The 24,519-nt window shown below is 36.6% G+C and overlaps 1 protein-coding gene across 3 annotated transcripts in view; it reads left to right on the plus strand.

Moving 5' to 3' along the window:
• The window catches only part of NALCN (sodium leak channel, non-selective), a 363,914-nt gene that overhangs the window by 33,122 nt on the left and 306,273 nt on the right, over positions 1-24,519 (plus strand). For all 3 annotated transcript variants that reach the window (XM_008048630.2, XM_008048631.2, XM_021707824.1), the window contains exon 6: positions 11,332-11,486. In XM_008048630.2, coding sequence (XP_008046821.1) covers positions 11,332-11,486 — 155 coding nt within the window. The remainder of the gene's footprint in view (positions 1-11,331; positions 11,487-24,519) is intronic.

Genomic DNA, 24,519 nt, shown 5'->3' on the forward strand with positions numbered 1-24,519 from the left:
CCTGAGCCTAGGAGTTCGAGACCAGCCTGGGTAACTTGGTGAGACCTCGTCTCTATATTAAATTTTTTTAAAAAAATTAGTTGGGCGTGGTAGCACACACCTGTAGTTCCAGCTACTTGGAAGGCTGAGGTGAAAGAATCGACTGAGTCCAGTAGGTTGACACTGGGGTGGCCATGAGCATGCCACTGCACTCCAGCCTGGGCGATGGAGTAAGACTCCAACTCAAAAAACTAAATAAATAAAATAAAATGCTCTGTACGTTGACCTCCAAGATGTAAACTACATGAGCTAGTAAAATCAACCTTTTGTGTGACAATAATATTTTTAAAGTAAACGTAAGAAAGTGTTTCAGAATAAGTTAAACTTTCATGTGGAAATTAATTCCAGTGCGATTTTTTACCACAATAGCAAAAATATTTGAGAGAGTCTTCAGTATTAAAAAAACAACAACAAAACCTACAGTTTGAGTAAAAAACAAAAATTCAGTTATTTCTTTTGATTAATCTTTTGATCTTATGTTTACTGCCCCCAAACAGTATAATGTAATATAGATAAGGAACCCTAATTGAGACTCTTTTGGGGTATCCTTATTGAAGATTAGTGGTAAATAACCTTTACTGAACAATTGAAATATGTTATTTTCTCACTACTCATAACAACCTGTTACATTATGTTCCATTTTTACACTCTGTGTTACAGCCAGGGAAACTGAAACTCAATAAAGTTAAATAAAATGGCCAGAATGAAGCTGCTTGTAAGTAGAAGAATTAAGGTGTAAACCCAGTCTTCTCTGAGACTGATTTCTGTGCTTTCCATTGTAACTTATTCGGTGTATGAGACAGTCTTCATTCAACACATGTGTGTCCAAAATATTTGAATAAAATGTTTAGTTTCCCTCTGTTTACAATGACCACATACTTAGAAGACAAGTTCTAAATGGGAGGGATGTGTAAGTGGTTAAAACTGCTTATTTTAAGACTGAATTCCATAATCGTGTAGGGGAACTTCTAAGTAACCTATGTGAATGTGGCATTAGGAGCCCTGTCTATTCAGTCCCTCTCAAATAGCGTTTACTGTAGATGTTTTCATAGAATTCATATTGAGTTCACTTTGTTATATCAGGGTCCACCTGATCCCCTTGTTTTTTCCCCAGAATAGAAACCATAATAGCTTGTGATGACTATAACAGTAGCACCAGTAAGTTTTGAAAGTTGATTTCTAGGGTGAGATCTCTTTGGTGGAGATAATCATCTGGCAAAATTTGTGAAAATACTGAATCCACGTCATAACCATAGGTTAATATTGATAAGCAGGGCTGAGATTCTCAGAACTGGCTAGGTTAAAAATCAATCATTTAAAACTTTAGTTTTGCATTAAAACTCTAAAAGGTATGTTACAGAGTAGAACACTAAATTATATGGCTTTTTAAAAGATAGATCTTTAATCTTCAAAGAAATGCGCTTCTAGCTAGCTGCTTATGGCTCTGTCTGAGGGTAACCTTAGTTTCCTGTTGCCTTAAGGCTGTTTCCCTAGAAATGTCTAAGGAGTGCCAAAGGTAATTAGAGCCTCCTGTCTTTCTTGCAAAGAAGCAGATCTGTCCATGTGTTCCGAGAACTGCAGAGCAACCATTTCAGTTCTATTCATTTAATGACTCTTACATGTTTTCATTTCTAGTGACTCCATTGGGCAAGTGTACTTTGTGGTTGAGGGTCAGGGGTTTTGGCACTTTTTTAATTTGAAAGGTGTGGGGTACAATTCAAGATTAGGTATATAAGTGTACATCTTACAGGTAAAGTTTGGGCCTCCTTTTGGTCCCCATTTTGCCTAGTTTGAGATCAGGTACTCTTATTGATGTTGTGTCCCACTTCCCAGACTGGTAATATCCTGCTACTCGGGTTTTAGCACCGTTAAAATCCTTCCTCGACCTTCACTTTTCGTGTTGTTCAACCTTAGCTCAGCTTGTTCGGCCATCTTGAAAGAATGAAAGCCTTTTCCAGTGGGAAAAATTGCTTCTCTCCAGCCATGCAACTCTACCAATACACATCTAATTAAGTAATTTGAGCTCCTAATATGTAAGAGGTGATCTATATTCATAATTGCTAATTCATAGTGCAATCTCCTAGATTAGTATTATGATCATCAGGAGTAAGGAAGAAATAGCTCTTTGCCATATATTAATTAATTGCCTGAATCACCAACTGCAGTCCTATATGTAGGGCTCCAAATTGTAGCGGCCTCTTTCTAGCATGCCAACTGACTCTCTGCATATAACTTCTCAACCAGATCTTCTAGTTTCCAAAGCAAAAGGGGAAGTGTTACTGCTTAAGGAGCCTTTGACTCAGATTTGAAATATCAAAGACAGTGGACTGCCTTATAACCTCAAAACAATTTCAGCTTTCCAGTTTGGAGCTGATCACTTCATCTTCTTGTGCCTTGATACTTTAATCTTCCATCACTATTTTGAATATGTTCATGTCCCTCTCATTGCCAGATCCTGAACAAACTTCAGTCTCCCAGCCCCTGTCCCTCGTCCATACTGGCAGACTAGTGAGTGATACATTTCAGGAATAAACTTGGGGAAAATGTATAATTTTTAAAAGGCTATTCAGCTATAATGAGGTAAGATGACTATTTAAAATACTTTAGCCAGGCAACTTGGCGAACTCTTGTCTCTACAATAAATCAAAAATTAGCCGGGCATGGTAGTGCGCACCTGTGCTTCCAGCTAGTTGGAAGGCTGAGGCAGAAGGATCACCAGAGGCCAGCAGGTAGACACTGGGGTGGCCTTGAGCATGCCACTGCACTCCAACCTGAGCGACAGAGTGAGACTCCAACTCAAAAACAATAAAAATAATAAAATACTTTAGAATAAAATCTCATACTATATTGTCATTTAAATTTCATAGTCACAATATTTGAAAAATACTTAATTTTACCATCTTGATGCACGGTGTCTACGGTTCTTTGAAACTTTGCTTAGCAAGTCACCCAGGAATGGGTGGAAGGAGTGGAAAATCATATTAAAAATCTCAGTTTTACAATAAAGAGAAATTATTTCTTAGAAGTTGCACCAGATTAACTTGTTTATAAAACAAGGTGTGATGTCAATATGATTTCCTGCCTCAGTCAATTTATCTTATTTTGCAGTCCCCCTAAAAGTCCAGGCAGAGCCATTAAAAGTTTGCAAAAATCAATAAATAATTTATTTTTGCAAACAAGACTTTATCTTTCCAGGGTGGGATTAGTTTGCCAAAGCATCCAGCATGACAATTAGCCAGGCCAATTTTCAGGAATTTATAATTAGTCCTAACAAGAGGAGGCTAAACAGGGGTGAAAACGAATCCAGATGATTCTCTGAAACAAATCTGAAAGGTGGGTAACAGCCAGACCAGGTTCTCTGTAAGCTCATGCAATGATAAGAAAAAACCTCTAAATTTAGGGATCAGCTTCTAGCAAGAAAATAAACCTTGCTTTTATGTCTGTCGCTAAAAGTAAGACAAGAACCTTGTAAGCTATTGAAGTCCACATTCACTATTCTATTGAGTGTAAAAGAGTCTGTGTATGTGTGTGTGTGTGTGAGAGAGAGAGAGAGAGAGAGAGAATTCATGGATTTATTTATTTATTTATTTTTGAGTTGTGGTCTCACTTTGCCACCCAGCTGGAGTACAGTGGCACAATCACGGCTCATCACAGCCTCCTACTCCAGGAAGCGATCCTCTTTCCTCAGATTCCTGAGTAGTTGGGCCTACAGGTGCACACTACCATGCCTGTTGGTACTATGTCTAGTATCTAGGCAAGTATATTGCCTAGGTTGGTCTCTGAACTCCTAGGGCCAAACAATCTGCCAGCCTCAGCCTCTTAAAGAGCTAGGATTAGAGGAGACGGCCACCACACCTGGCCCCTCATGGGTTTATTTAGAATTTTGTTCTTATTATTTATGATTTCTTTCTAGAACATACAATATAAGTTAAAAAGAAACCTTACTGATGCAATAAATTACAAAATGATCTTAAACTGTAGAGTGTTATCTTTTGTACATGTATTTGTTGGGCTATACACTTCTTTCTTTGCATTATTGATAATTTTTCCTGGAATGCCAGCTTCAGAAATATGCTGCAGCTTGGCCTCTGGAAATGTCTTTTACAACAAATGGATCAAATTTGGCTGTCGAGATGTCAGTAGAGTTCTGCTTATCTTCGGTTCTTTAATAAAAAAGTAATAACAATGTGAACAAAATTGCTATCTATAAATTCATAGATCATAGTTGTGTGTTGTGAAAATCTAGCAAGCAAATATAGTAATAACTTTTTGTAAGTTGTCATCTTTTGATGATTTGGAGCCTTTCTCCTATACTAGTAATAGGTTATGGTCAGTCACACTGACCATAGGTAATAGGTTAAATCAGTCACACTGTGTCAGTTTAGGGAAGCACAAATTCTTGTCTTTTTCTCGGAGAGCATAGCTTAAAAATTGTTTCATGTGGTAACAACTGCTTGTTGATAACCCCTGAGAAAAACTGAACAACAAACATACTAGTGAAAAATGAAAGGTATCTCTCTCTCTCTCTCTCTCTCTCTCTCTCTCTGTCTCTGTCTCTCTCATATGCACACACAGGCTTTGACATTTTCATTTTCCAGAATGATACTATGTCATGTATTCCATTCCTAGAACTAGTGCCTATTGATCCTTCAGTAAGAATCACTCAAAGTAACACTCCTGTTGGAAGATTTATCCCTACAACCACCATCTGCCACCCATGCTCATACTTGGTGCCTATACTTTGTGATTCAGTAATACCATGAGCCTATTGATAGCTCTTGAAGCATTCATCATGTTCTCCTGTGGTCGTTACTTTTCTGTTCTCTCTTACACTGTGCAGTAAAGTCCCTGAGTTGGAAATAGCTTCTTAGTCATCTCCATTCCTAGCATGCTGTGTGGCATAGAACAGGCCTGTCAAAAATAATCATTATGAATGAATAAACAGACATTCAAATAAAATTTAAGTGGCCCCTTAAGACTATGAGAAAAACAATTTCTGGAAAGAGGCTAAATAATCACAAACATAGTTATATTCATTAATGACAGTAATTACAAAAGGCCAGCACTAAGTACATTGCCTCAAGCAGTGACAGTAGTTTGACAACTGTAGGGAGAGACAATGTTGTGAATAACAAAAAGAAGATTTTGAATATAACATCTTGAGCATTTGGCATTGCTGAGTGTTGCGGACAGACGGGAACTGTACGTGATGAGACATATGTTGAATCATGGGGCACTTGGTTTCACTATTCTTATATCCGTTTTCTTTCATATGAAAGTGTAATGAGAGCCGGGCTCGGCGGCTCAGCCTGTAATCCCGCGCCTTTGGGAAGCTGAGGTGAGTGGATTGCCTGAGCCCGCGGGTTCGAGACCCGCCTGGGCAGCGAGACCTCATCTCTACAATAAATAAAAAAATCAGCTGGGCGTGGTAGTGTATGCCTGTAATTCCGGCTACTTGGAAGGCTGAGGCGGAAGGATCGCCGGAGCCCAGCAGGTTGGGGCTGTGGTGGCCGGGAGCGGCCACTGCACTCCAGTCTGGGCGACAGAGTGAGACTCCAACTCAAAAAACAAAAACAAAAACAAACAAACAAAAAGAAAGTGTAATGAGGTCCTCCTGGGAACTGTATTCTTAAATAGCTGGAATGTTGCCCATTTTACAGATGAGAAAACCGAGACTCAAATGGTTAAAGTGGATCACTCAAGGTAATTAAGTTGGTTAATCACTGAACTGATACGTTAATTCTTGCGTTCCAATATTACACTTCAATACTCTGTGACATTAGGAGTGATGATTAACTTAAAAGCATAGAATTCTAAAATCCTGAGGTATTGTTTGTGGACATTATACATTTTAGCCACAAGCCCATAACACATTTTTAAATCTCAAACTCTTACAAACTGTTATTTGTAAATAGGATATTTTGTTAAGAATTAAAAATCCAAGCAAACAAACATATGCCAGGCGAATAATTAAAGCCTTTTCAAAAACAATTTACTGCTCCTAGGGATTCCAGCACTCATTTTGAATCATGAAAACTACCAAAGCCAGAAACTTAAAATATTGAAAATCAGTGCCAATTTGTAAATCTCACAGTAAAAAAATGCATTAAAAACAACAGGATTTACTTTTTAAGAGTTTCTGTAGTTAGTTTACAAATAAATAAATCACTGAAGATTTAAATGATGGTAGAAAGACACATTCATTCATTCATTCAGAAAATAATTATTCAGCATCTACTATGTATTAGTCAGGCTTCCCATACACAGAACCAACAGAATGTATATATATTGAATTAGCTCTAAATACATATATATTTAGATATGGATGCAGATATAGAAACAGACATAAATACAGATATAAACAGTTTAATTTTAAGGGAGTGGCTCACATAATTGTGTGGGCTGTCAAACTCAAATTGTCAGGACAGACTGGCAGGCTGGAAATTCCAGCAAGAGCTGATACTGCAGGCCAAAGGCAGAGTGGAGGTAGAATTCCTTCCTGTTAGGGGGACCTCATTCTTTGCTATTAATAAGATGAGGTCCACTGACATTATGGAGGGAAATATACTTTACTCATTGTCTTGATTTAAATGTTAATCACATCTTTAAAAAAAAAAATGCCTTCACAGCAACATCTAGACTGGTGTTCGACCAAACAGCTGGTCACCATATTTTAGTCAAGTTGACACATAAATTTCACCATCACAGGCTACGTGTCGGGGACTTCATGGAAGTGCAGGTCATACCAGGATACAGTCAGGTTTGGCAGATGTCCAGTGAACAGATGAACACACAAACATGAATTTCACTTGTCCCAAGTGCCAGAATGAAAAGTGAGGGTGCTCTGGGAAGTTAGAGTAGGGAAACCTAGCCCAGCATAATGAACTTGGGGTGGTTTCCCCAAGAAGTAATATTCGGGCTGGGGCCTAAAGGCTAAAAAAATGTGACTGAGCAAAGAAAAGAGGAGAGATTTCCAAATAGAGAAGACCCTAGGATAGGTAGGAGTGAACAAGGAGCTGGAACAAGGCCAACATGGTTGGACACTAAGATACTTGGGGGAATGGAGTTACAAAGGGGTATTTGAAGTTTGAGAGGAACCAGATCCTTCAGGGACTTGCAGTTCATGTTACAGCGTTGCCACTGTTAAAATAGGACTGTGATTATGAAAAGTCTCTCTGTATGCTTTCTACCAACTGTGTCAGAAGAGCTGAGTGGGATGCAGGTGGCCAGGGAGAAGGTTAGACAATGGTACTTGTTGTGGAGGGGGAGACAGAGAGAGTTGAGTTGGCACAAAGATATTTTGGAGTATTCTTAGGAGAACACAAAGATTAGTTAAGAGGTTAGAGAGAGAGGTAGGTATCAAGGGTGATTCCAAGATTTCAAGCTAGCTCAACCATTTGGACGATAGTCCTGTTTGTTACGAGAGGGAATGCTGATTTAGGATCACTGGTTTAGGATTCCGTGTTCAGTATGGAGTATATTAAACTGGAGGTACTTATTGTGGAGCCAAGTGGAGAAATCTAGCAGGCAGTTGGACATGTAGCCCTGAGACTCTAAAAAGACATCTAGGATGAGAGAGAATTGAGAAACTATGAAAGTGGGAGAAAAAGGCCAGGGTTAAACTCAAAATAACTCAGTGCTTAAAGGGCAGTTACAGGAGGAGGGGATGGAAAAGCAGAATGGTCTAAGAAATATGGACAAAACCATCATTTTCAAAAAGAGCAGAGTTGCATCTTTCGGAGCCTTCCTTCCATAGACACCTCTCTCCCTCTCATCACAGTCAGGAAAGGTTTATTTACTTTAAAAGACTCATGGGATTAGGTTGGGCCTACCTACATAATCCAGGCTAATCCCCCAAACTCAAGATTTTTAGCCTTAATCACATCTATAATTTTAATACTCTTTTGCCATGTAGTATTATCTTTTCACAGGTCCCTGAGTCTAGAATGTGAACAGGTTAGGGAACCATTATTCTTCCTACCACAAAAACAACTATGCAGAGCACTGCTGAGAGGTTACAGGAGACAAAAGCTCAATGTTTTCTGACTGAATGTAGCATGTGGAAATAAACGGAACAATTTTCAGTGGTTTGGAGATCATGGAAATGGGCAAAAGATTAATATTAGAAAAATTACAAGTAGATAATTTTTCCTCCCAAAATCTGTAAGAAATGCTGGTTACAACCCAGATAAGCATGAGTGGATATTTATTATGACTGAAAGAATTATTGTCTATATCCAGAATTTGGTTGGAGAAACCAGAATTCCACCCACCGCACCCAATTCCAGAGAGTCTCATCTTCTATCCAGAGTATCTGAGGGAAAATGAACAAGAAAATAATTAACATTAACAACTTAGTATAAAATATGGAAGATTCTTGTTAACTGAGAAAATGAAACTAAGATAAATAACATATATTCTGAAACTCGATGTTCATTTCAGTTTTTTAAAATGATAATTACCATGTGACTTCAGACACAAATGTTCCAGAGCAATTAATCATCTAATAAATGTGCCTCTAATAATGTTAGTAAAAAGAATGTATTTGAAATCTGCTGCCTAAGCCAAAAGACATCAAAACAATATCTGTGCTGGTGAGGGCTGTGCTCAAGTGAGAACCAGCACTAAAATGAATGACAAAACAAACAAAATAAAGAATAAAAAAGAAAAAAATACTCTAATATATATAAACCCATGAAAACATAATCATAATAGTTAGCAATTATTGAGTGATTAACTTATTTCCAGCACTATTCTGAATGTTGCACATTAGTTCATATAATCATTAAAGTGTCCCTTAAAGTAGTGCAATTTCTGTCCTCACTGTAGAAGTGAAATGGTGGCTATACACACCAAAGCTAGAATTTCAATCTAGGCAATATACAAATTTCAAACTCTCAATAGACAATAGGTAATACCTAGCACTTATTGTACACCACGTGCCCGTTTTATATACTTTGCAGATGTAAATCATTACATTTTCACCCCAGACCTATGAGGTAGAGATTTTCACTCCATGTTACAGATGACGAAATTGAGGCACAGAAAGGTTAAGGCTCACACATAATAAGTGACTGAGTCAGAATCCACACCCAGGCAGACTGGCTCCAGGGTTCAATTTCCTCCCCAAATACATGAGATGATTTTTTTTCTGAAACTTTCTCATGTATACAGAATGTGTTCTCAACACTACTGCTGTTGTTTTTTTTTAAATTATTTTAAATTTAAAGAACATTAATTTCAATGGGCTAGTAAACTCATCCGTCTCTAAACTTCACCTTGCCTTCCTCAGGTATAAATGAAGAACCAGGTGATCTATAAATTATCTTTTGGCTGCAAAGTTATACTGAGCATGCCAAAAATTCTTTTCTCCTTTTGATAATTCTTTATTGTTTTGTTTTTCTATGCTGGGGTTTATGGTATACTTTATTACTGGAATGATTGATAATCATTTATAAGAAGTATTTATTGAGTACAGTACTTGTAACATGTTAGGTGCTATGCTAAGTACATTGGTTTGTTTTACTTAATCCTCACACAAGCTTCATTTTTTATCATGATTACTCTTCCTATGTTACAGATTAGAAAGCTGAGCTTAGAGTGACTTAGGCTCTTTCTCTAGTAACATACAGTAAATGACAGAACTGGAATCAAACCCAGAAAGCTTCACTCTGAAACTCAGATCTCAATCTCATTATTTTGCTCTTATGTTAGTAAACTAATAGGAAACATAGAGTCAGATTAGACTTAAGTGAAGATGGATCATTTGGCTCACATACAAGAATGTGAATTGAGGAGAAATAAGTGACAGGTCTGTCTAAAATCATATCTTTCTGACCCACCCAGGTGGTGATTTCCACAATTAGAGCCTTTCCTTTGGGTTTTGCACATGAGGTAGGAAAAGACCAGCTTAAAGTCTGTGACTAGAGGGAGCAATATTTAACCACTTATTCCTTGAGAAGTATAGACAAATTTGCTTGCTTACATCTAGTAAAAGAAAAGTCCCTGAAGGAAAACCATAGGGTGTCTGAATTGTGGGTGAGGCTTCTGGAGCATTGTTTATAACTGAATACTGGGCAAAGTGTTGCCAGGCATTGTGCGTTTGTGTGTGTGTGTGTGTGTGTGTGTGTGTGTGTGTGTGTGTGTGAGAGAGAGAGAGAGAGAGAGAGAGAGAGAGAGAGAGAGACTGACTGACTTTATGTATGTGTATATGTGTTATGGCTTCAAATAGCTAAAGGAGGGATTGTATAGGGTTAGGCATCAGACTTTAGAAAAAGCATATTATATAAGGGGATAGAAGTATTCAATTGTATATAAAAAGTTGTTAAAGGAAAAAAATGTCACCCCAAGTTTGCCTCAATTTGGCCATAAACTGAGGAGACTGAGGCTGTCTTAGGGTTTTTCTCCATTTAAGAAATTCTAAGGAACACTGATGTGGTGGAAAATGACTACAACAAAATCATGGGTTTAGGAGTTTTATGAAATCACAGAGCTCAAACTTTGGCCTCAGCATAATCCACATGAATTAATTCAGATAGTAGCTATTTGGGGCTCATTTTTAAAATCAACCCAGAATGCGAGTCTGCAGTCACCCTTTCACTGTTTGCTATAAGGCTACCAAGAAAGCCATTACATATCTAATCCCTTCTACATCAAATTAATCTCTAGCCTGTCCTCAAGAAAGATAAGAAAAGGTTATGCCATCATCTACCTAAAAGACACTCATATTCCTAGAGCTACCACTAAATCACCTTATAATCGTTCTTTCTTCTGAAATGTCTTTAGTTTCTTCCATTTCTCCTTGTCTGTTTTTTCTCCCTAAACTATACATCTTCCAACACAGGAGAAGAACAGGTATCACTGATGAGATGCATAGTATTTGTACCACACAGAAAATGAGAGTCATCATTCAAGATTGCCTAGAAGCAAGGAAGTAAAACTTGTGCCCACAATGGAACAAAGATTTTGTGAATAGCAATGAATCCCCAAACAAGTTAACATTTCTTGCACATTTATAGGAAAATTTCATCCTTCACTTATCTAGGTCTTAGTCTTTAATAACAAAGACAGTAATGGTAATAATAGTCTTATAAAGAACTATTGTGGGGATGAATCATGTATCATCTAAGAATGTTTAATATGCCATTAATGTTATGCACACTATTCATGAACTGTGAATTTTAAATATGTGCCCAGATACAAGAGTTATTAATGAAGAGTAGTTACATGATTCATTTTAATCAGCATCTACCATTGTTTAAATTGTCTGACACTTTCATCTGTTGTTCACAGGAACGTAACCTGGAATAGTTTAGCTATCCCAGACACACACTGCTCACCAGAGCTAGAAGAAGGCTACCAGTGCCCACCTGGATTTAAATGCATGGACCTTGAAGATCTGGGACTTAGCAGACAAGAGCTGGGCTACAGTGGCTTTAATGAGATAGGTCTGTCTTACTGGTAAAACATGTTTTCAGTTTTTATTATCTGATGTTTATGAAATGTAAATAATAACTGTACAGTTGATATTTCATATTATGTCTGGCTATAGTATAGAAGAAATATAAATGCAAATTTTAAGTTGATTCCTATATTATAATACATTCTACCCTACAGTCTGTAGCATATGGACGGAGTCTGTGTATGTGCAGTAGTGCTTGTATAGAGTAAAGGATCTCTCATTTTAAACTATTTTCACTCTTCATTATAGCATTTAAAAATACTTGTTGAACAAGGTTTAAGGTTATGGACTCCAAGATAACAAGGCATGGTTTCCTTTCACATGTAGCTATACCCTAATAGGTGAGGTAAGTCTTTAAATCTGTATTACTGGGTATGGATGAGAACAAGAGAGCTAAAAACTGTACCTGGAACAAAAGATATCGATGGAAATAATTAATATACATAACTATGCAATAGATGTACAGAGAATGCCTGTGCATGAATACAATGTGCTCAGATGTGTATGTTTCTACTTGACTTGCCCTATTAAGTCCTGAAATGTGCCGTTAAATACATAAAGAAAAAACTTAGCATCTGCCATTTGGTTGATATTACCACATTCATTATAATTCCATACAAGTTTCACATATTTATTATTAAAGCAAAAACATAAAAGTCTAAACAAGTATTTTTATGCCTTGAGAACTGTTATGAAATTTATTTTTTATTTTTGTAGATTTTTTTTTAAGAACTATTTTTTTTTTCTTAAAGTTTCAAGGCCCAGATGATAGGCATCTTTAGTCAGGGCTAAGTTACAAAAACATTTCAGTATGCACCAGGGCCAAGCGCAGTGGCTCATGCCTGTAATCCCAGCACTTTGGGAGGTCTAGACAAGAGGACTGTCTGAGCTCAGGGGTTCAAGACAACTTGGTGAGACCTTGTCTCTATAATAAATAAAAAAATAAGCTGGGTGTGATAGCGCACACTTGTAGTTCCAGCTGCTTAGAAGACTGAGGTGGAAGGATCTCCTGAGCCCAGCAAGTTGAGGCTGTGGTGGCTGTGAGCATGCCACTGCACTCCAGTCTGGGCAACAGAGCAAGAATCCGACTAAAACAAAACAAAAAACAAAAAAACCCAGATGTAGTGCTACTTGCTTATAGTTCTATGTACTTGTTGAGGCTGCAGTGAGCCATGATCATGCCACCACAGTCCAGCCTGGGCGACAGAGTGAGATTCCTACTCAAAATGGTGGTGGTTGTGTGCTTTTGGATGTCAAATTTATAAGAATTCTTTTTCTCTTAAAAAGAGACTGTACCCTATACTGATCGAAGCCATTACAATTCAAAGTGAAAAAAGATGATGATTATATTCTTTTGGAAAGTGTATATGCAGCAGTGTTTGTTAAGAGTTAAAGATCTCTCGTTTAAACTGTTTTGATTCTGAAAAAAAGCATTTAAAAATATTTATTGAACAAGGTTCAGGTTTGTTGACTCCAAGATAAACAAGACGTGGTTGTGGGATGCCTTGGGTGGTGGTTGTGTTTTTTTTAGAAGCCAGATTGACTTTCTAACTTTTACTGAGGTTTCTCATCTCAATGCCCAAGTATATAATGGGAGGATTCCATAGTCAAGAATGAGCATTAGTCCTTATCAACCTTCAACAGCAACTGCTGTAAGTCCAGCTCATAGACCTCCCGACATCAGAAAGAGTGGCTGCTAAACCCTGTGCTCACTCTAGCTTTCAGTCTACAGTAGCTCCAGGAGGGTGTAATGCACTCTGGGCTATGTATTGAAATTTCAGAAAGAAATTACATTGATTGAGGAATACTTTCCTGATGGATGAACAAGAACCACAAGGTTATAACTTTTAGACAGAATACAGCACTGAACTTGGACTGAAAAGCTCGAGATGGGGATTTTTGAAAGCTAGTTTTGCAAATAGCATCTTAAATTTTTATTCCTATATTTTAATATGTCCTCAAGTTGGATTTCCAGCTGTGTATTGGTATTCTTCCATCTCTTTTAACCAATGACATTGTTTCCAATTTCACAAAAATTTAGAAGCCAGCTGATATGGAGAATTTCAGTTTGCTGTACTCTGAAAATTATCTGACTTTGTAATTAAGTCTTGAATCTTTCTGTCTCAAAAGTATAGAGGCCTCTTATGAATTCTACCAATGATTTTCAGGCGTGAGGAAGAAATCACAGATGTGGTATGGGAGATGAGATATATAGATTTGGTTGGCTGTGTGGGAGAAGTTCCAGCCATCCTACCAACTGGGGATGACTAGAATGCATGCCTACAGTTCTTTCTTTGGGGGGCTCATGGTATACTCATGTCTTCTATGGAGAGTGGCCAACATTCAAGGTCTAGTGGTCATCAGTCAATGGCTTGCACAAAAAACTCTCTAATTCTTAAAATATTATATAACTACAGCAAATTATACTCTGACCATTTTAAATTCACAATTGTATTCAAATTAAAAATGCTGCATTATATTTAAGTTGATTTATTTTTTTCATTCTGATTCATAATGACGTCAACTAGTTTAACATATGGTCTCTTTTTGAGAGAAACAGTCTTCTTATAAAGTGTGTTATCCTGAGAGAACCAATTCTAGGAGGAAATTGCCCTAGAGGCAGTAGGCCCCCACTAAAACAATTATCTTACTATAGCTGCACTGTTAATTTGCATATTTATCTCCCAAGGATTTGAGCTCCTCAAAAACAGGAAGTGCATCTTTTCATCTTCATTTCTCCAGGGCCTAGGGCAATGCCCAGCTCATAGGGAGCCCTCTATAAATATTTACTAATGGACTGAACAAAGTGTGTGTCCTTTTGAATTCATTGGTAACCAGTCATGTTTGTGTTAGGAGGAAGAACCACAATAGAGAATTAAATTGTCTTCTTGTTGTTCTTTTTCCTGATTTGTTTGTGTTTTTTTTGGCCATATTCATTATTCTGCATGAGTCTCTTCTTTCTATACAAGCTTAATTTTGTCTGCTTCTTTTTTCTCAAATGAAGATTGAATTCGTCATCATTGTTTGACTAATGGTTAGATAATGAAATGTTGATTTTAAACTATAATCAAAACATTTTGAAATGGTCACTATAGTTTAGATTGAAATTGATAGCTACTTCTTTTATATGAATTTTAGGAAATTATTTTTAAAGTTCTTATGGAAACAAAAGACAATGTTTCCCTCAGTGAGGAAAATAAACTATTTTATTAAGCATATGTTATCTTTTTACACATGCAGTTGAATTTAAGACATAATTGGGTGCCTAATTATGCATATGAGACTGGCTAATATACTTGTATATGTAAGTAATCGTGTTTTATTAAAAAGGAGCCCATTTCCTTTTCATACTAATCATAATACCATGCAAAACATTGAAATTCAGGCGGGACACGGTGGCTCAGCCTGTAATCCCAGCACTTTGGAGTCTGGCGAGAGGATTGCCTGAGCCTGGGGGCTCAAGACCAGCCTGGGCAACTTGGTGAGACCTTGTCTCTACAGTAAATCACAAAAATTATCCGGGTGTGGTGGCGTGCGTCTGTAGTTCCAGCTACTTGTAAGGTTGAGGTGAAAGTATTGCCTGAGCCCAGCAGGTCGAGGCTGCAGTGGCCGTGAGCATGCCGCTGCACTCTAGCCTCTAGCCTGGGTGATAGAGTGAAACTCCAACTCAAAAAAAAAAAAAGAAAGAAAAGAAATTTTATTCACTTATAAAACTTGTTATAAGTAGCGGTATGTCTCATTAAAATGTAATATTGATGATGTTACAAAACTCACATTTTCAAATATATTAAAAGCCATTGGCACTTAATAGAAAAAAAATAAGAAACCCCTGTTATAAGTTTCAAGAGCAAGAAATCTTTGCCCTTTTGTCTCCCTAAAATTATCTAAATAGTAATAAGACTGAGAAATAGAAATGCAACTTCCATATTTAAATCACAAAAATTATCCGGGTGTGGTGGCGTGCGTCTGTAGTTCCAGCTACTTGTAAGGCTGAGGTGGAAGTATTGCCTGAGCCCAGCAGGTCGAGGCTGCAGTGGCCATGAGCATGCCGCTGCACTCTAGCCTCTAGCCTGGGTGATAGAGTGAAACTCCAACTCAAAAAAAAAAAAGAAAGAAAAGAAATTTTATTCACTTATAAAATTTGTTATAAGTAGCGGTATGTCTCATTAAAATGTAATATTGATGATGTTACAAAACTCACATTTTCAAATATATTAAAAGCCATTGGCACTTAATAGAAAAAAAAATAAGAAACCCCTGCTATAAGTTTCAAGAGTAAGACATCTTTGCCCTTTTGTCTCCCTAAAATTATCTAAATAGTAATAAGACTGAGAAATAGAAATGCAACTTCCATATTTAAAAGTTTTGAAAAACCTGTAACTCTAAACCACTACATAGGAGGACTGGGTATCTAACAGAAAATGTTCTGAGAAGATTCTGCCTACTGTGGGTCTCAGACAGGCCTGATACTGATTTTCTAAAATAGCACGTGTTCCGGGAGGAACAGAACAGTCTCCTATTTAGTCAGGGAATCAGTGTGTAGGCTGACTGTGGGGGTTTACTGGGACCCTTGTGGCCTTCTAAATAGAGCCATCACTCCTGCATGCAATTGGTAGGGAAATAGAGTGGAGAAGACACAATTGTGATGGGCCCGGGTGCTACTGATCTGGGCCGAGATAGACACTAAACTGAAGATTTTCATGTCTAGTTGTGCCTTAGGATGACCTGGGGAGCCTTTTAGAACACACAAAGCTGCAACTACCATTCCCAGATCAATAAATTCAAAATCAGAGTGATCCAAGGAATAGATGGTTTTTAAAAACTCTCCAGGTGATTGTAATGTTTGTACATGCTGAGTTGTGAACCGCTGGATAAAAGCAACATACATACCTATCTTATAAAAATCTTGATTTCTATCTCAGTGCATTTTGGTTGTTATAACAAAATGCCATAGACTCAGTATCTCATAAACAGCAGAAATTTAGTTCTCATGGTCTGGAGGCTGGGAAGTCCAAATGAAGACAGCAGACAATTCCATGCCGGGGAAGGGCTGGCTTTCTGGTTCATAAACAATACCTTCTTCATGTGGTGGGAGGGGTGGGGGTTCTCTCTTGGACCTCTTTCATAAGAGCACTGACACCATTCATGAGGTCTCCACCTTCATGACCTAATCATGTCCCAAAGGAGCCACCACCTCCTAGGCACCACCTCCATGGTGGTTAGGATTTTAACATATGGATGTTAGAGGAGTATACTCATTCTTTCAATTGCACTAGCCCACAGCATTAGCCCATTCCTCCCCAACATGAAACAGTGACACATCTGGTCTTAAAAATGTATTTCAAAGGTGAGTGATAATGTAAAAGAATGAGGACAATATCTATAAAAAAGTACTTTGAGGTACATTTACAACTGCAAAATATTCAAGATATATAGCTAGGTTTTTTTAGCTTAGCAGGAATAAAGAACTTAATATACAGATTAAAAAGATATAACTTGTGTCAATAAATTAACCTAGTGCAGTCAATACTAGGAACTATCTTAATAAAGTTACTGGAATCCAAAACCAAAGAAAATATCCGTTAGGCATCCAGAAAAAAAATGATTGAGTTAGCTTTAAGAAGGAACATCAGACAGGCCTGAAACTTCACCTCAATATGATACTCTAGAGTATAATGACACAATGCTGACACATTACTTAAGGAAAGAATGAGTGAAATTATTTTTTAATATATTTGAACAGGCAAGAACTCAGAAACTAGAAGAAATCTTCTTGAAGACATTCAGGCAATCAAGAGTAACTGGTCATGAACTGATCATTAGTATCTCTTTGCTGTGAGAACAAAGCCATTACAATTGCAGTATTTAAAAATATAATATAAATATTACAAATGATGGTTATAATGAATAGAGAATATAAAAAGTGAAGGAGACAGCTTAATGATGTTGATGTTCTTAGTATTTATACTTAGCAATAAAAATGTACCATTTAAACAACTTATGGCATGTATAATAGAGGTATAGGTATGCTTTTCATGAGAATGCATTGCAAACTCAAAAATTACTTGCATTACAAATAATTCAAAAGTCAATATAATGTTATTTTTACAACCATGTCTCAGAAAATCATTCCCTTCTGAGTAATAACATTGAAATCAACTCTTATAAAATCTTATTCATACTTCTCAAAAGAAAAACAAACAACATATTTTTTTAATCTCCAGATAAACGTATGCTACCTGCTGTAGTGTACTTGAAACTAATATGAGTCGATGCCTCCTTAGGGGTAGAATTTGCTTGAAGCCCAGGGATTCAAAGGAATGGCCCTGGGATTTGGATTACGGCTCCACTTTATTTTTGTGTCAGTGCCACAACCTTGGGAAAGTAATTTATCTCTCTTGCCTCAATTTCCCCATCTGTGAAATGGGGTAAGTGGTAGACCTATCTTCCAGGGTTGATGTAAGGAGTAATTGAAAACAGTACAAAGAATTGTGTCTAACATAGAGCAAACACATAATAAGCTAGAAGTTAGAAAAGCAGTGGCAAAATATGTTTTTCGGTGTTATTTGAGGAACAAATTACATAATAATAAAGGAGGGAAGGACATTGATGCTTTCAGATTAACACACCGGTGTCCAGCATTATTTCCTGTGGTTTATAGCAGTTTCTTATTCAGGTTGTTTAGTATCTCACAGCAAAGGAGAAGAGAAGGATGAGGAAGCTGTTCTTAATCTTGCATCTGCCTGTGTTGATTCATATTTAACATCCCATTTAATTAAAATCAATAGCTAGCATTCTAGAAGACAACTTTTTGGTGTTGTTTGGTCTTTATTTATCAACTATTCCTGTCTTGCCATTCTCAAAAATGTCCTCACTTCTGTGCCTTGTCTGTCTCTGTAGAATCTTGTCAACATTTAGCCCATGCCACTGAAATTTCTACAGTTTGATAAGACACCACAAATACATTTTATTTTATTTATTATCTCAGTACATTTGAACTTGAGACCCTTGGATTTTAGCCACTCCCTATCTTTTAGTAGCCTTTAAACAGGCACTCTTTCCATGGAGCGCACCTGCTGGGGCATTGAGCAAAAGCTACAACCAAGCTCTATCAGGCAGGGGCTCCAGCACTCAGTGATTTATTTTGTGGTCTCGCCTAACTCCCCAGGTCACATGACAACTGAGAGGCTAGTTGTTTCTGTACCTTTTTCTTCTACTTATATGCCTTTCTATTTTTATTTCCAATTACGCTTCCTATGGCTTATTCTTAAGGTCCTTTGACTAACTCACCTCCTCTAAGATGTTAGCCTGTGCACTCAAGGTATCACACATTCCCCATGTTCCAAACCTACTGAGAAGTAGACACGATTGAGTGGACATATTGGAAGATCACATAATCAGTTTAGCTGACATTCGGATTCCATGATTGAAGTATCTGTGGTGCAGTGGACCATAATCACACGGTGTAAAGGTTTGGGGCTAGAGAACAACCACAAACCACGCTGTAGAGGTGATACAAAATCACAGCAACTTACCCTTTTTTTGAAATTCTGTCCTACTTCCCTTTTCTGAATATTAACTCCTCGTTTAGCCTCTTACTTCCTCTGTGTTCCCACATGCTCATAAGCATATGGGGAATACAATCTAACATGTAAAAGAGGGGACACTGGTTTTCTGTAATAGCACTGAAAATGAAATTGCAGAAATTTAGAGCTGGAAAGAGTAATGCAGTCATGTTTTTTACTCACACAGGTGAAGAAACAGCATCGAAGTGGTGGGGTTAGAGTTACAGAGAACTCTGAGCAGAGGCAGGCTAAACTCACTTCTTATGATTTGTGAACTCCCATTAATTACAACTTGCTGTCTCCACCAAACCTTTTAAAATTAAAATCAGTGTTTATTCGAAGAAAATTCAAAACAATTACTTGTAGAGCTTAGTTGTATTCTTAAATTTGTAGTAGAATGTTAGCATTACTTGCCTTTGGTGAGACTCTGATGGAGAAGACAGAACAGATGTGATATGCCAGTTAGAAAAATAGCAACATCAAATCTAGCATACGTGGGAAAGAAGTCACAGCAAACTTCATTAAACTGGTAATTTGCTTGTCATGATCTTTCAAACGAAGACATTTGGTACAGGAGATAAGGACATAATTATTCAGGTGGTAGGTTGAATTCTCCATTAATTGTATGGTCAGGTGAAAAACAAAACATGCTCAGTTTGGCCGAAACAACCCAATGAATGTCATTTGATGATAAAACTTATCCTAGAAAATAAGTTAGGAAGTAACTAGGCATCAGGAACATATTTGTTGTTGTTAATAGTCTTTAAAATCATAGAAATAAAAGACAAAAGCCCAATCTGTTAAAATCCAGAATAATGCAAGCCTGATTGAAACAATTAATATCAGAGGAAGCTCAAAAGTAGGGTCAAACTATAAATCAGGACACGCTGAAAATAACTAATAGAAAAGATGTTTAACTAATATATGCCTTTAATCCTATATGGACCGTATATATTAGACTGCTTTCCCTATTTATTATATACAAAAATCAAAGGTAAAGCCAGGAAACAAACACTGTGTTCTTATGGTGACTAATTGTCCAACAGATGGTCTTTACTTTTGTAATTACTGTCATTACCTATGACAAGTATTGCTATCGTTTATTGATTGCTTATTATGTCTCTGGCACCAAGCAAAAGATTTTCCATCCATTGTGCTTTTAATGCTCAAAATAAACACATGAGGTATCATTATTCCTAACTGATGAGTGAGGAGAATGAACTGAGAAAGAATTAACTTGCCCAGAGCCATTCACCACTCTTGGAAGCCAAGTCTTACTGCCTGCCCTGTGCTGTGTGCTCTCAGGCTACAGACTTTACATTATCACTGAAGTTGGCCACAAGCAACCTCACTTCTTATGGCTTGTCAGGACAGTTGATCCATTAAATAGTGGAAGAGGTACATCCTCCAACATTGTGATCTACCAGGTATCTTTGCCTTCTCATGCCCTGAATTCTTAGACAAGTCTTAGCTTTCATGGAATCAGACAGGAGTCACTCCCATTTATGGGAAAATGTAAAGAGTTATTCCCACTGCAAACTGATGATGGCTTCTCAAGGGTCTGGTCTCTGGCTTCTAATCTAGTCCCTTGCATTCAGCATGACAGAGTGGGGGTATAATATATGTTAGTTAAATGTAAGAATCTAAATATAAAAAATATACCTGGGAGGCATATATCAGTTTTGCAAGATAATTTATTGAGCTCTAAAATATCTGGACAAGGACTGGAGATAATGCCAGCAAAAATGAGTAAATACTACTTTTGATACAAAATTAGATAGTAAGCATGTAGACTACAGACGTGGGAGAGAACTTAAAAATAAAAAGAAAATATGTTATTTGGTATATTGTAGTAAGATTTACACTTATGTGAACTAAATTCAAAATGTCATTTTAAGATATATATGTTTACTATGTTACTTTATAGCTACATGCATTAATTTCTCCTGTGTATTTGAATTAACTTTCTCCTTTGCTTTGAGATATGAATATTTAATTTTGCTTTGTAAATTACCACAATTTAAGTAACAATTTTATTTAAGATGATTTTTTAAATTTATTTTAATTTCTTTATTGGAAATGTGTCATAAGGAATATTTACCTCATCAATTTTATTTATAAAAAATCATAACGCTTTTTAAAATAATATGTTATTCTTAGAATATTAGATAGACAAACTGCAGGTTATCAGCTTCACGAAGGTAAAATGTGGATTTGGGATGCCTATACAAAATTAAGGAGACAACTTATTGTAAAAGTTTTTTTGGCAAGGATAAACTAATCAGGCCTTTCAAGAAGATGCAGAAAATTAAAGAATGATTGAGCCTACCAAATTCTCCTATACTTCCAAGTTACTTCTGAAGAATGTTATTATGGGTATGAAATTCGAGACTGATTTTTTTTTTACAAGAAAAAATATATATTCACTGTTATTTGCTTTTATGGTATTTTCCTCCTTTGACTTGGGTAGTATTGACTGTAAGACATGAACTCAGCTCCCTGTGTGGGTCATAAATCTGATTGATTAAATATTGATAAAAATATCAGTTATTATTTTCATCGCTGGCAGAGTCTGTGCTTTGGACTACACCCTGTATCTTGTTGAAATAGGATTGACAATAAATCTACCTACAAAAGTCTAATGTTTCAGTTTTAACATAGTGTTTGCTTGACTTTGAAATTACTTCCCATATATTTTCTGTTGGCTTTCTATTATTTTTATAATTTGTCTCTTATTACATCTGATATTAAATATGGCATAAAATATGATGAAAGAAAATTACTTTTATTCAAATCACAATAGAATGTAAATTGAACTTTGTTGATGCTGCTAGTAAAAATTGATTCATCAGAGTTAAATGATGTTAGACCATATTTCATACTGTTGTATGTGATATCAGATGAAAACTTTACAAATGAATAGAAAATTATTATACACCTATAACTATGATTTATTGCAAAAATGTACATCTTTATTGCAGTTGCAAAAATAAAAACCATGGTAAAGACTCTGTGTAAAATATGTAATTGAGATTTATAATACTTTCTGAAAAAAGCACAGAAGAGTTGGTTTCCCTGAATTTATCTTTATGTTTAATGTTGCCACTGCAATTACTTATTGATTTTAATGAAAACACATATTGAAGAGATAACTAAGGCAATAGAATTCAACCAAAAGTGCATAATCTATGAGAATTACATATTTGCTCTCTGAAAAAAATTCCCTTATCGTGTAACAAGGAAAATCTGATTTATTTTTGTTGAATAGAGGACAAGATCATGAAACATCATGGGGAATACTATGAAAACTGAGATACAGACGGTTTTATCCCTGTGTCTAGTAGTAAGTGCTCTCAGCTTGCCTGCAAAAATGTGTGCCTGAGAATTTTTAAAGGGACTGTTGTTGAATTTTATTGGATTATCAAACAGGGTTACAGACTTCCTTAAACTGATGTGCAGATGTTATTCAGAATGTTTAAAGGCAAAGATTAGCAGACATTAAGGATGCCTATTGTCTGGTGTCTAACAGATGCTCAGGAGTTCCCAACTAGAGGAGTTTTTGTCAGATAATGAAGGAAGGAGATTTTAAAAGTGAATTTCAAAAGGCATAAAATGATCATTTTTTTCATATTTACATAAAAGACAATGTTCATTGGAAATATCTAGTGGTCTCCAATAAGTTTGCATTTTTATAGTTATATTTTAAATATTTGTAAACTATAAAAGTAATGTTTCAAATAATATGGGATTTAATTATTTAAGAAAGTAACATATTCTGCTGTATATAATTGCTCCCTCCCTTCCTCTCTCCTGTCCTTTCCTCCTTTCTTCTTTCCTATTTGTAAGTTTTATTGTGTTTTATAAATTGCTTTTTAATTTTTCCCTTACTAATAGACATGTAAGTGGTTTTCAGTTTTTTACTATAATAAGTAATGCTGTGTTGAATATACACACATACAAATCCCACGCATATGTGTGAGTATTCTTTAGAACAGATTCCTATAAACAGTTTCTAGGTCAATTTTACTTTCTTGCAAAAACTTTTCAGTTTGATAAAGTCCCACCTGTCAATCTTAGCTTTTGCTGCATTTGCTTTTGAAGACTTGGCCGTGAATTCATTGCCTGCTCCGATGTCCAGGAAGGTGTTCCTCATGTTTTCTTCTAAGATTCTTATAGTTCAAGGTTTTACATTTAAGTACTTGATCCATTTTGAGGTAATTTTTGTATATGGTGATAGGTGAGGATCTAGTTTCACTATTCAGCATGTGACTAGCCAGTTTTCTAGGTACCATTTCCAAAATATTGTTTCCTTTCCCCAGTGTTTGTTGGTGGTGGTTTTGACGAAGATGAGTTGGTTGAGGGACCGTGTTTTTATTTCCAGATTTTCTGTCCTGTTCCATTGGTCTATGGGCCTACTCCTGTACTAATATCATGCCATCTTGGTTACCGTAGCCTTTTCATAAACCTTAAAGTCTAGAATTGTGATGCTCTTCACAGCAACTTGGATTCAGCTGGAGACTGTCATACTAAGTGAACTATCACAGAAACAAAGATCTGAATACCTCATATTCTCACTCAATAGTGGACTCTGAACACTTTGGTCATACTAACACAAGGATAGGACCAACAGACATTAGACACTGCCAGGGCAAGAAGGGAGAGATGAGGGAGGGGGGCATGTGGCCACACACTGGTACCTGGCCCACTATCGGGGGAGAGAGGGTCAGCTAGAAGCCCAAACTCCACCTGCATGCAACCTATTTATGTAGTAAATTCCAACTTGTACCCCACAACTCTAAAATAAAAATAAAAACAAACCAGGTAGCTGGTGGTTTACTTTATTAAATGATTATAGGGATCCACAGTACTGTCCTTATTTTGCAAGAGTGAATTTTATAAACACAAGATATTATTTTTCAATATGCATAAATATTGAAGAAAAACATAAGACAGGCTTTGTGTATTCTGTCTTCTTCTGAACATCCGCAGTTTATTGTCTTCTTGACTGTGTTCATCCCATTCTTTCTGGAATGCCTCCCTCCTCCTCCTCCTATCACATATGGCTCATTTACCCTCGTCTCCTCCATTAGCTCATGAAATCCAGGTGTCTCAGGAAAGGACAGAGCTGGAGGTGTTTCTTTTGATGTCTGTTCTAACTCTTCCTGAGCTCAGTATATGCTTGAGAACTGGCTGGTCATGTTTAGAATTTTATAATAGATACATTGCCTTTTAAAAATCATCATTCTGTGGAAATTTAGTGAAAAAAATGTAAACAATATTTAAATCTAACCTTTAAGTTCACCGTTCGTTTGAAATTAAGTGGTTTCTCCATTAATGTGAAACACGTGAATAAGACTAGCCCAGATTTCTGGTACGGACAGTCAAGGAAACCTTCTCTGCTGGTGATGGCAGCCAGTAGGACACAATTCCCCTGACCACACTATGAAATTAAAC

Source organism: Carlito syrichta, unplaced genomic scaffold (assembly GCF_000164805.1).
Source record: "Carlito syrichta isolate Samal-C Ts95f unplaced genomic scaffold, Tarsius_syrichta-2.0.1 Scaffold126448, whole genome shotgun sequence".
NCBI classification, from domain to species: Eukaryota; Metazoa; Chordata; class Mammalia; order Primates; family Tarsiidae; genus Carlito; species Carlito syrichta.